A 12,857-nucleotide genomic window follows, 5' to 3' on the forward strand; every position below is an offset into this window, starting at 1 on the left:
CACTTTCAAAGGGAAAAGATTCCTATGATGTAGTGGAAAAGAGGTGGAGAATAGGAATTCTCCTGTCACAGGTCACATGAAAAGAGCTGAATCAGTCACTCTCTTCATTTTACAGAGAAGTCCTGAAGCCCAGAGGCAGAGTGGGCTCTCTTAACTCCAAACTAAGGGAATCTTTCCTGAGCCTCTAGAGTTGGCTCAGGCCTCTGGAAAAGAGTCAGGGTATTGTTTTCTTTAGTAAGGCAGGTTCCACATTGGAAGAGGCAAAATCTCTGGACCTAAAATGGGGGTGGGGGAAGAGAGTAGGAGGGGGTGGACCATATAAGGCTTCTTCAGTCCCTTCTAGCTTGAAATCAATTTTCAGAAACTCTTAGGTATTTTTAACAGATCCACTCTCTTGAAACAGATCTCAGGAATCCTTCTAAAGGAAGAGAAATTCCATTGACTACATTAGTGAGATATTAGAAGTTCTTCCACATGCTTCCTCCTTTTACCTATCCAAACTCATCTCCCTCCTGCCCATCTGTAATGTGAAAGCATACCAAAGGTCCCTATGTAGCACATCCCATCTCTTTCCAGATTCTATTTCTTCCTCTTTCCTGTTCAGATCAAACCCTACATTGCTTTATGAAGGTGCTCCAATCACTGTAGTTCAGTGAAAGAGTCTGTTCAATTACTCAGAATTTGGCTATAACAATCTTGAGCTGTTTACTGGCCCAAGTGTAAAGTCTCATCTGGACAATTCAACAATCATATGCTGAAGGCAAAAATGGTTCCCTTATATTTCAGCGTCTCTCTCACAGTGTACTTGGATGGCACAATTAAGTACTGTTCAATGAATAAATGAAAAGTAGAAAGCAAAAGATAAAAGACTGGATGAGTCTTAATATGAAGAAATCTTGATCATTAAAGACTTTTCCCTTAGACATTAGGTGTGAGGATAAGCTAGGAAAACAGGTATAATTGGAAAAGGTAAAGTGGACTGAGCCTGATAACAAGATCAGCATTTTCAGAACAAGTTTCAATTTCATTTGTTGGGGCTCACCTTCAACTTCTTACAAGCCAAGGCTGCTGCTTTATTTTCTGCCTCTGCTTTGCGGCGCCCCTTGGCAACAAAAGTCATGGGACAGGGCCAGAGCAAGGTAAGAGTGGAGAGCTTTGTCTTGGTACCCACAGTGTGGAACTGCATGAGGTTCTGAAGGAATAGAAGGCAATTAGCTTATTAAGAAACAGCTTGAGAAAAGATCCATACAATTGGATATTAGGTGGTGCTACAGAGACTATGCAGCTATGGCCTGTGTTGGTGTGACCCATTCTTCCCAAAGATCCCCATATATCAATAATGGTAATAAAAAAAACAAAAGAAAATTCCTTCTAAAATGGAACCTTGGGACCAAAGAATAGTTGTAAGACAAGTCAATGATTCTAAAATATCACCTTGGATTATCTAGCAAAAGGGAAATGAAAGTATCACCCAAAGGAAACTATATCCTGAGCTTGTAAGGACTTTACTTTCCATGGCAGGGCAAGAAGTCAGAAATGGCACCAAAAATTGCAATGGGCATTTCTCAAGCTTCCACCAGGCATGGTATGGAGAATAAGGAAGTGCCAGATGATGGAACTGCATGTTCTCCTCACTTCATGGTAAATGGTATTGAAACTTTTTCCTTGGGTGGTAAGAGTAGTAAGGGAAATCTAGGCTCTACCATTCCTGGGTCACCATAATATTTGACTGAGAGAACCCAAAGAAAGATCCCTTGGGTAGACCATTTTCCAATCTCATGTATGCCATACTCTTCAGACCCAATTCTCACCCACACTTACCCTGATTACACCTCTTCTTCCCCCAATCTTTTTATTAGAAAGGACCTTAGAGACTTTCAAACATATCCTTCCAACTTGATGTAGGAATCATCTCCTCCCTCTTTTCTATATTTTTTTTCTTCTCAGGAAAAGTTCTTCACCTACACCTTGCTTTTCAAACCTCTATATCAAGGTTGACTTCACAGAAGCACATGAACATTCTAACAGCCTGAAAGACAGATAGCAAATCCTTCCCTTTCTGCTCCTGTTCCCCTTGCTAGGATCTTGTGGGTTTGAAGATAAGAGATAGGAAGCAAGCCTAATTGCTGGGCACAGATTTTGAAATTATTATTGGCATCCTTCCCTAGTAAGGACTTATCTGCCATAATTCTTATACACAGATCCAGTCATAGCATTTTTCTTACTTTTACAAGTTTTCAGTGGCTTCCTAATGCACAACAAAAGATATCTGACTTTCCTAATTTGGTATCCAATCCTATCCATAATCTGATTTTATCCAAACTTCCCAGCTTTATCTCATATTATTTCAAATTGGGCTGCTACTCTGTCCAAAAACATACTCTACGCTTTTCCATCATCATGACTCTTCTCATGGCACTCAGTTCCCCTTGCCATCTGTTTCCCTTTTCCCATCTTCTGAAATCCAATCCTTTGAGATCCTTGTTTCCTTCAAGAAGGAATCTCAATCTCACCCAGTTGGAAAGGATTTCTCTCCTGAAAACTCACATAGAACTTATACTTCTTGGACTGAATATGTTAGCCATATCTAATTACTAAATTGTAAATTCCATGAGGGAAAAAGATCTTTTTCATCTTATTTTTTCCAAGTGCTGAGGACAACACACTGTGCATTATTATAGGTACATACTAAGTACTGAATGATAGCTTTCACTACATCCATGTAGTTAGTGGAAATCAGACAGGATTCCTCTTTTCCATCCTTTTGCTACACACAGATCCTTCCACATACTAATATCAAAATTTTGCTCCTATTTCCAAATTTCTTCTTCAAGTCAATTAATGAATTTCTCCCCCTGGAGTGCAGGTAATCTCTTCTTACCTTAGCGGTAGAGGATGAGGTTGCAATCTGGATCACCTTGGCCAGAAGGTTCTTGGGAAGTGGGAACTGGGTGAGTGCTCGAACAGCACTGTCATCGTCTGTCATCTCAAAGGAGCCCCCTCTGGGATACCCAAGAGTCTAGGTGAAAAATAGTCTCCACCCCTAGTGCTATAATTCTAGGGCACTAGGACAATGGAGTGATTTGAGGGTGGGTGACAGGGTAAGGGCCAGAAATGGGATGGGAGCTAGAAATGCCTGAATTCTGAGCTTCACTCATATGCTTCCCTTATAAAAAGTGCTGCCACAGCTTCCCCCAGAGGAAATGAGAGTACTTTTCAGAAAGACAAAGATTCTAAAATACATTTGAAAGCATTTTAGGGAGGGAACACTTTGCAACCCCCTGGATTTCCTCCTTTTGTGCCTTGTAATAATGACCACTGAAGTCTAGAAACAAGGCAGAGTACTACAACAGGGGCACCTCTGGATTCAAGTAGTCTGGACTACTCTCATCTCTGGTTTTTCAAGAGGAAGTCTCTATTCCTATAATTTAGCAAAAACCAACCCAGTTACACAGTTCAAGACCTAGCCAGCTGTTTCCCTTAAGACAAAAAAGTAACACTAAAAAGGTATAATCCAGGCAATGAGGAGACATCTGGGATTCAATCAAAGCCATTACTGGCAGGGATCCTATCAATTTCATAGGAGGTCCCCTTTAGAAGCAGGAAATGAATAGAAACCTGCTTAAAACATTCCTATGCTGCCTCCCAAGTAATGATGATCAGTTCTCCATCTACTTCCCCATTAGGATTATACCTTGCATCCCTGAGTGGAGTGTGAGACTCCTGTTGGGCCATAGACAGGAAGTCAGTGACATCAATTGTCCCTTCTTCGAGCTCTTCTTCTTCCTCATCCTCTTCCTCTCGGCCCATAGATCGAGATAGACTGCTGGGCCCCATTGGTCGGATACTGTCAGGGTTTAGCTGCCTCCAGGAGTTGGGTGGCATAGTAGGCTCTGGTCTCCACCAGCTGTCAGCTGGGGAGCCAAATCTGTCAGCCAGCACTCGATATTTAGCTGCATCAAAGAGTTCATTTCGGGGTCCCAGAAGGCCCCAGCCCTGTAAGGAAGAAAGCACCTAGGTAGGGGTTATTTTCTACAAGATCCAGGTTCCTCTAAGAACAGGGAACATGGACTCTTCCCCATTGTAGTATACTCTAACCTAAGCCCAGCTATAGGCCAAAACATCTCCAAGAGTATAATGGAAAACAGTGCTGACTTTGGATGAAAAAAACTTGGGATTTGAATCTGTTCTCTGGTGCTTACCACTTGTGAGATATTGGGCATTTCACTCAACCTTATTAGGTCTCATTTTTACATCATTTTTTTTTAAGGTTTTTGCAAGGCAAATGGGGTTAAGTGGCTTGCCCAAGGCCACACAGCTAGGTAATTAAACGTTTGAGACCGGATTTGAAACCAGGTACTCCTGACTCCAGGGCCTGTGCTTTATCCACTGCGCCACCTAGCCGCCCCATTGTACATCATTCTAAATGAGTCTTGGTTTCACTTCATGGAACCAGATTCCTCTCCCAGAACCAAGTGATCACCAGAAATTATCATGCTATGCCAACACAGGATATACTCAACACAATCTCAACTCTCAGCCTCCTCCTCATCTGACTGGAGGGCTGCAGAGTGGAGCCCTCAATGCCCCCTGAAGCCTGCCTTTACCAAGGCCAGAACCTAGACTTTGCAACTTATGTTTGGAATCTACAGTTCTGCTTGGTTTCAACTCCACAGAACAAGATGGCCCCTGCTGGATACCTCTTGGGGCAGGTAGAGATTATCTTTTTCTTCTTTGCAACACAAAAAGCAGAGTGTTTGACACACAGATACTAAATACATGTGTACTGAACTGAACTAGATTAAATGAGCTCTTGAGATTCCTTCCATCTCTAGATCTCCTACAGTAAACAACACAGGACTGTGAATATTGTAGGCACTGAGTTTCCCAAGCAAAAGAAAATTCATTAATATCTGAAGTGAGTAAGATTTGAGAATCCTAGATGATTAAAGCTCAATTTCTCATTAATCAATGACTGGTGAATACCATAAAGGTGCCTAACAAATCATGAATCCCCAGAAGAAAGTTAAACATGCAATAGGAAAAAATATGAAAACCTCAGAGGAGTTGCTGAACTCAACAGAAAAAGCAAGTAAAGCAGGACCATTACTGGGGATTCCTGGTAATGTAGGAGGAAGAAACAATTACCTTAAAGAGCTGGCATGCAGCAGCTGCAGCCTGCCTCTCAGCATCAATCTTCTTACTCCCATAACCTTCCACCTCAACGCTCTTAGGCCACTTTATGTGCAATGTGACTTTCTGTGGAGAAAGTAAAAATGACTTTGAACCCTGACCTCTTTCTGTTCTTTTCTCCAGCTTTTAGTAAACTTGGTCAACAGTCAACTGAAAACTATCAGTCAATCTACTCATGTAGGCTGGAATGTCAGAGCCCTCCAAAAAGGTAGAAATCAGGATTTCAGGGGATTGAACCTATCATTTGAGTAATGTAACAATGATGTATGATAATAAACTTTAAGTCAGAACAACTAAGGTAGATTCCAAGGAACTCTAGCTTCCCTTTTAAAAATTAAGATATGGTTCCTTTTCTAAATGGGACTAAAACATTCATGAATTGGCACTGACATGGACTGAGTTCATAAATGAACATTTTTACTACAGTTTTCTTTACATACAAGATGAGAAAACCTTAAACTAAGCACCTTCTACAATTGCCATAAAGATCAAATAAAACAATGTAGATCAAAGTGTTTATAGACAAAGATAGAACACTAGACAATTGAAAGGTAAATTATTAAATTAGTTCAAGACCTAAAGGAAAGTTATTCTAGTAAAAGAGTCAGATTTTTTTGTTGTTGTTGTTGGAGGTAGTACTGGGGAAAATGGGAGAAATATATGTGAAATACTCCTTCCATATAATACTAATAATTTTTCTGTTATCTAGAGAAAACTTAGAAAGCTAGGAAAGCAGGACAAGAGTCCGTAATCTTGAGTAATAACTTAATCCTAGTTCTAACATTAAATCCTAAATCTTCCCAACACTTCTCTGTCCCACTCAATCCAATGAATTCTACTTCACTCAAGACACATTTGTCCAAATGGTGTAAGATCAATTAGAATAGGGTCTTTGAAAATTCAAAACTTAGCTGGTTTCCACCTATTGTGGTCTAAATAATTCATGTGGTTTTTTTTTTCATTCTACAATCAATTACTTCCCTATAATCCCCTCAATTCTGGACCAACATACTAATTCTTTGCTGTTCAGTAAGAGCAGTTACCTTTTTCTTTGGCCCATTTGTGTGCACGTAGACCAGTTTGTCTTTTGCATGTGAGATGCCAAGGGCTCTTCCTATCACACTGTTGAGAAGGTTTTTGGGCTGTGGGAATTCTTTCAACAGATCCCTAGAAGCTAAGAAGACACAAAACAGAAAGCATTATACTTCATTTTAATACCCCCATAACTTACTGTGTGCAGGTTGGTCCTTTGCTAGATCCTAGAAGCAGGGTAAAATGCAAGGGATACTGGAGTTAGGATTCTATGTTAACTAAAGACATGTATAACCTGAACCCTTTAAAAAAAAAAAGAGGACCAGATCTTGGCATCAAAGGGAAGACCAACCCTCTACTCTCTTCTCCACTGTGCACTATTAGACGCTAAGGAAGGACAACTCTGCTCCCATCTCCCATGCAATCAGTACTTCCTAAAATAGAAAATGTTCTGCTCCCAAATTCTATTGAGAAGGGTAGGTCAGGGTTCTCTTAGGCTTATGATTAAAAGTAAGCTTTTCCAGTTAATACTCAAAATCAATTCTGAGAGGGGAAGAAAAGGCATTCAGAAAAAAAGAGAGAGAGAAGACAAGGGCAACGCACAGGTCCCTTAGCTGTGATTCCCTAAGCACAGATTATGGAACTCCAGATGGAGCCTTTCTGTACTGATGAAAACCAATACAGAGAGAAGAGAGGGATTTGCTCAAGGTCACACAACTCAATCCTTCGGATCACAAACTTAGGGCTCATCTAACTCCCTGAGACTCAGAAAAGTGAACGGACTGGCCCAAGTTCACTAAAGGTAGAATTTGAATCCAGGTCCTTTAACTGTAAAGCTCAGCACCACATTGCCTTTATGAACGCCAGATTTTATCTCTGATTCTTAATCCCAAAATTAAGAGCTAGAAGGGCCTTTAAACGTTATCTAATCCAGTCCTCACAGATGAGAAAATGGAGCCCCTGAGATTCCATTACTTGTCAAGGGTCACATAAGGTTAATTAATGAAAAAAATAGGAAGTACCCAGGCTTCTAGGTCTTTTCCACTTATGCTATGCTATCCCACCAAAAAGGGGAAATAATTCTCTGGAAGCAAACACTCAGCAGCGGGCTAAATAACTTTGCTGCTGATGGATGAGCAAGGGCCCTAGGAGGGAGGAGCTGGCACGCCGCCTCGGGGGCCTCTGCTGCCCAGCCTCGGCTTACGTTCGGAGGGCTCATGCTCGGTCGCCGTACAGCGGGGCGCAGTGCCCAAGCTCTCGTGGCGCCATTCGGGGTAGGCACCACCAAGAGGGGATCGAGCTGTAAGCCGCCTCTCAAGGCAACCTCGCGGCGCCCGCCCGCATGCCACGGGCCCGGGCGGCCTGCGCCTCCGCAGCGCCCCCGGGCTCGGCCGGCTCCACCCCGGGGGCCGCCGCGTCATCAGGCCGCCCCTCCTCGCCCCCGGCCCGGCCTCTCTCAGCAGGCAGGAGGCGCATAATAGGTGCTGGGAACTGGATGGCGGCGCCGGTGTGCCGGCCGCGGCCCCAGGCCCGGCCCCGGCTCCAGACCCGGCCCCGGCCCCAGCTCCAGGCCCGGCCCCGGCTCCAGGCCCGGCCCCGGCTCCAGCTCCGGCCCCGGCCCCAGGTCCGGCCCCTTTCGCCGTTAGGCTGGCAGCCTCCTCCCGCCGGCCCTCTGCGGCCGCCGCCCCCGCCCCTCCCGGCCGCTCCCCGCGCCCCGGGCCCGCCCCGCGGCCCGGCGCCTCCTCACCGTTCACCATGCTCCCGTTCCCGGCCCCGGGCCGGGGCCCGCTGAGGGCCGGGGGCGGCTGCTGTTCGGCCGCCGCCGCCTCGATCTCGTCGAGTTCCTTGGCGCTCTCGGAGCAGGCGCGGGGGCAGCCCGACGAGAGGCCGCGCGACTGTCCCTGGCGGCGGGGTGGGGGCGGCGGCAGCGGCGGCGGCGCCAGGCGCTGAGACAGCCCGGTCACTAGAACCATGAGCCGCCGGGCCACCGCCATGTCCCTCCCGCCCGCCCCTGCGCGCGGCCCACGCCGCGGTCGCCCCGCCCCCGTGCGGAGGGGCGCGCGCATGCGCACGCGCCCGGCCCGGAACCGGGCGGCGGCACGGGGAGCGCGCCGCGCCCGGCCCTTTCCGGGCAGCGCCTGCTCTGGGGCAGGCGGGCGCCCCGGGCGCCGGGGGCAGTTACGGGCAGCGCCATGGGGCTCCGGCCGGGCCCAACCCCCGCCGGCGCTAGGGCGCCTCGGCCTGGGCCGGCTCCGAGACGGGCCAGCGCCCGGCTGCCCTCCCAGCCACCGGCAGAATTGCGGGGGAACCCCGGGAGGCCAGAACCGAGGAGCGGGGGGGGGGGGGGGGCGGCCACCCCGCAGCCAGGCCGGGCCCCGCTCCCCCGAGGGCCCGGGCATCCAGGCACCCCGAGGCGCGGCGGGAGGGGGCTGCCGCCCTCCCCGACGGGCACCCCCCGAGGCCCCCGAGTTGTCCGGGCCAGGCTCCTCGGCAGACTCGGCTTTTCCAGGGCCGGGCCTGCCGCCAGCCTGACTGCCCCAGGGCGGCGTGGGGCGGAGGCCCGGGGCCAGGCCCCCCCAGCCGGGCTCGCTGTCCGCGGGGGCCGGGAGCCCGAGTCCGGGGCGGTGTCCGCCTCACTAGCCCTCAGGACACTGCCCGCGGCTTTGAACTTGGAGAGCCGTGGCCCCACATGCCTTCGGGGGCCCAGGCAGGTTTTTTTGCGGGGGACATAGTGCGTGCACAGGTAGTTAAAGATTGGAAGTGGCTCTCCTAGGGGTGATGCCTCGTGGTGGCAAAGTCAACTGCTGGGAACCTTCGGAAACTCAACATTTTGCACATGCAAAGGCGGAATTTTCCTTAGACCAGATCTCCACTAAAGAAATTCTGGAGCTTTCAGGTTTGATTTGCGTAATGTGTGACATTATGATCTACCTACCCATAACAATAAATATTAGGCAATGATGAATTGTCGGTTCCTAGAGGGTTCAGGGAGAACAATGGTTTTACTGAACATTTTACTGATTTCACTTGAGTTACATACAGACCTAGCTTTATGAACTTTCGGCAACTCTCAATTTATTTTCCTCTTTAGTAAAATGAAGTTTTCTAAAACAAATTTTCCTAACTTTTTTTTAATGTCATTGATCCCTTATGCAGTCTAGTGAAAACTATGGGGTCCTCAGAATATCAGGGTTTTTCAAAATTCAGAATTGAAGGAAACGCTAAATTTCCATCAGAAGTTTAGTGAAAATGAATATGCAATTTTTTTCCCATCCAAGTTCACACAATCCCTGGCAAAATCTATAGACCCCTTTTGTCAAAATAAAATGTTTTTATATTTGTATTTTTAAGAAATGCTAAATTTCAGTTAATAGTGAAAATAAAGACTTTTTTTTTCCATTCAAGAGTACAAATCCCATGAAAGCTAGCTATCTAGACTACTCAGGAGTCCATGGATGCCTGGTTTAGAAGATTTTTTTTTAGAGCTAAAAGGGAAGTTTATGACTGCCACTGGCATGACAAGGTATGAAAGAAATTGAGTTCACAGAAACTGAATGCTAATGATCCAAAGCTCCAAGGATCCCAGACCAAAGCTTCTCCTCTTGGTGTCCATTTCTAGAATGCGAATCACAGCAGTGGCTGAATCTGAATAATAGGTAAGTCCAGTATTGCTCAAGATAGTTCTAAGGTCCTCCTTCTTTTTCAATCTTGTCCAACTCTCCATGACCCCATTTAGAGTTTTCATTTTTTTTTTTTGGCTTTTGTGAAGTACTGCGTAGGTGACTTGCCCAAGGTCACACAGCTAGTAAGTATCAAGACTCTGAGGATACATTTGAACTCAGGTCATCCTGACTCCAGGGCCAGGGCTCTATTTACTGCACCACATAGCTGCCCCCCTTGAAATTTGCTTGCCAAAAATATTGGAATGCTTCTGCCATTTCCTTCTCCAGCTCATTTTACAGATAAAGAAATTGAAGCAAACAGGGTTATCTGACTTTTTCAGGGTCACACAGCTAAAAAAAGTATTTGAGAAGAGATTTGAACTCAAGAAGAGGACTTCACGTCTGGCACTATATCCACTGTGTCACCCAGGTGCCATATTGTCATGTCACTAAAGTTAATCAACTCATTCTATGTTGGGGGATCTTGATCAGAATCCTTGTGAGCAGGGGCTGGCATGCTTTCTGCTTGCATTTATACCTCCAATTTGTGCCTAACCTAGAGTCTGGCACATACTAGGTAGGCATTGAATAGACAGATGCTTGCTGACTGAATGAGAACAAATATTGATGTTGGGTTGAATGTGAGATAAAGCAATAGCTCCCTTCAAAATAACACATTTTGAAAGTAGGTAACATCTAGATCCTTTTACAATTGACATTGGTCAGACCACATTTAAAGAACTGTGTTTAGTTTTGGACACAACATTCTCTGCAAGTCTTGAGGAAGGTTATTCAAAAACACTTAATATGAGGAAAAGTTAAATAATATTGGGACGTTTAGCCCAAAGAAGAGAAGACTAAGAAGAGATGTCTTTACTGTCTATAAATACATTAAGGATTGTCACACAAAAACCATGATTAGATCTATTCTGGGTTGCTCCAAAAGAAGGCATTAGGACCAATAGGGCAAAATTAGAGGATATATTTTTTTTAAGTCAATATAAAGTAGAACCTACTAACTAACAATGAATACTCCAAAAGTGACAGAAGTTGCCTTACAAAGTAATAAGTTCCCCCATATTTGCAGTCTTTAAGCAGAGGTTGCCTAATCAACTGCCAGAAATGTATAGGAGACTCCTAAATAAGATATGGAGGTTGGAATTGATCACCTCTAACTTCTCTTCTAAAACTTAAGATTCCCCATTCTAAACCCTTCATCATTTTTTTTTTGTTCTCTTAGAGAATTTAGTGGATGTTGATGATTAAAAGTAGGTCCAAATATGAAATTTCATTTATGTTTCTTCCTCAGGCAATTTTCTAAGACTTAGTGGTTGCAATGAAGGGAGTTCCCACACCAACAAAAACACAGATGCTCCCTATGTTTCTTCCTCAGAAGAATTAACTTCTAGCAACAAAGCTGAAAGTCATGTTTTAAAATCTTAACTACCAGTGAAGTAAGGTGTGACCTTGGCCAGTGACTTCCCTTCTCTAGGCATGGGTTTCCTTATTTGCATATCAGAGATGCTACTAACCTGCTTCCTCTGGTGGATACAAAGAGCAACAAAATCTGTGGGAAACATTCTTGCCAAAATAAAATCCTAAAGAAATTCTAAACAATATCACTGCTGGTAAGGATTTAAATCATCTGCTTCTATGACAAAGAAAAGATATCAGCCTTTCTTTTTACAGATAAGAGAAAGGGGGCGGGGGGGGGGGGGGAGAATAGCAAAGAAGCACACATCCATGGATGCTTTCTGGAGACACGGCTGTGAGGTCACCAAGTATAGCCCCATGACACTCAATCTGTAGAACAAAAGAGCCCAGGGAATCTGTTCCAGGTTTCTCCAAAGGCCATTGGGCCATCCCTGGATAAAATCAACTATATTAGGAACACATGTAGTGATCTTCCTCACTCACGTGCTCAAGGAGGCATTTCTTGACCATGGTTTGCCTGGTTAATCCCCACAATAACTGTTTTCAAGCTAAGCCAAAAAGCATCTGTTTCTCTGAGAGCCACTCACCTGCCATGTTGGAAATGTTAACGTTCAGCCTTTTCGAGTTACAGGGCATTTTAAGAAAGAAAAAAAAGGGCAATCAACTCTTTTTTTTTGGCAATGGGGGGAGGGGGGATGGCATTTCTTTAAGACACAACTCAATTAGATGGACTACATCTCCCTTTCAGTGCCCATCTCCCTTTCAGTGCCAAGCTCACCTTTAGAAGGGGCTTTATAGAATGGAGATTGGATAAATTTGGTAACATTTACTACTGAAAATGGAGTATTCTCAAGTGTGTTTTGTTGTATTCTTGGCTTACAAAGCACTTTACAAACATACTAAAGCTGATAGCATCCACTAGAGAAAAATATTGGAAATAGGAACAGATAATGTCAAAGTTGGATGGGACCTATTAATAAGCCATTCAAAGAGAAGGCAGAAAAGATCAAGGGCATTACTAACTTTTATCAGTTTTAAAAATCATAAAGGAGGAAAGGGGGTACTATGTGGGAAATAGGCAACGGGAGAGGGCAGAAACCACAGGTTTTATTTCCAGGTCTGCTCATCACAGAGACCTAAGGCAAGTCAATCTACTGTTCTGGGGCTTCTTGAAATGCCCTCCAGAAACATAAAGGGAACTAACTTCTTTGTCAGTAAAGTGCTTTGAGGTTAATGAATGAGAAATGGGAACAAGAAGCCAGTACTAATGGTGCCACAATCCATCTTTTAAGCCTTCCAGGAAAAAGATGCAGGAGACTTGACTGAGTCAATAACCTTTGGACCATTCCTGTTTTGTGCTCAGTGCTCTCAGGCTATATGTACTAGGAATAAAGTGAGAGAGGTCCTAGGATACATGCCAGATACCCAGGGCCATATTGGATTTCCCTCCATGCCACACAAGGGGTGTTAAAAGAGACAACTGAGGTCCAAATCACACAGGCAGGTGTGAACTGGATCTTTTTGGACTCGGGCTGT

The 12,857-nt window shown here is 45.1% G+C and overlaps 1 protein-coding gene across 4 annotated transcripts in view; it reads right to left on the minus strand.

The window, feature by feature from the left end:
* The window catches only part of DHX30 (DExH-box helicase 30), a 28,099-nt gene that overhangs the window by 6,232 nt on the left and 9,010 nt on the right, over positions 1-12,857 (minus strand). For 2 of the 4 annotated variants that reach the window (XM_074197708.1, XM_074197709.1), the window contains 5 exons: positions 6,237-6,367; positions 5,149-5,259; positions 3,695-3,996; positions 2,882-3,002; positions 1,043-1,192 (listed from right to left, as the gene is read on the minus strand). In XM_074197708.1, coding sequence (XP_074053809.1) covers positions 1,043-1,192; positions 2,882-3,002; positions 3,695-3,996; positions 5,149-5,259; positions 6,237-6,367 — 815 coding nt within the window. Of the gene's footprint in view, positions 1-1,042; positions 1,193-2,881; positions 3,003-3,694; positions 3,997-5,148; positions 5,260-6,236; positions 6,368-7,972; positions 8,255-11,908; positions 11,938-12,857 lie in introns of those variants that run through there. The other 2 variants (XM_074197706.1, XM_074197707.1) reach the window with 2 other exon arrangements.

This window comes from Macrotis lagotis, chromosome 8, assembly GCF_037893015.1.
Source record: "Macrotis lagotis isolate mMagLag1 chromosome 8, bilby.v1.9.chrom.fasta, whole genome shotgun sequence".
In the NCBI taxonomy this organism is placed as follows: domain Eukaryota; kingdom Metazoa; phylum Chordata; class Mammalia; order Peramelemorphia; family Peramelidae; genus Macrotis; species Macrotis lagotis.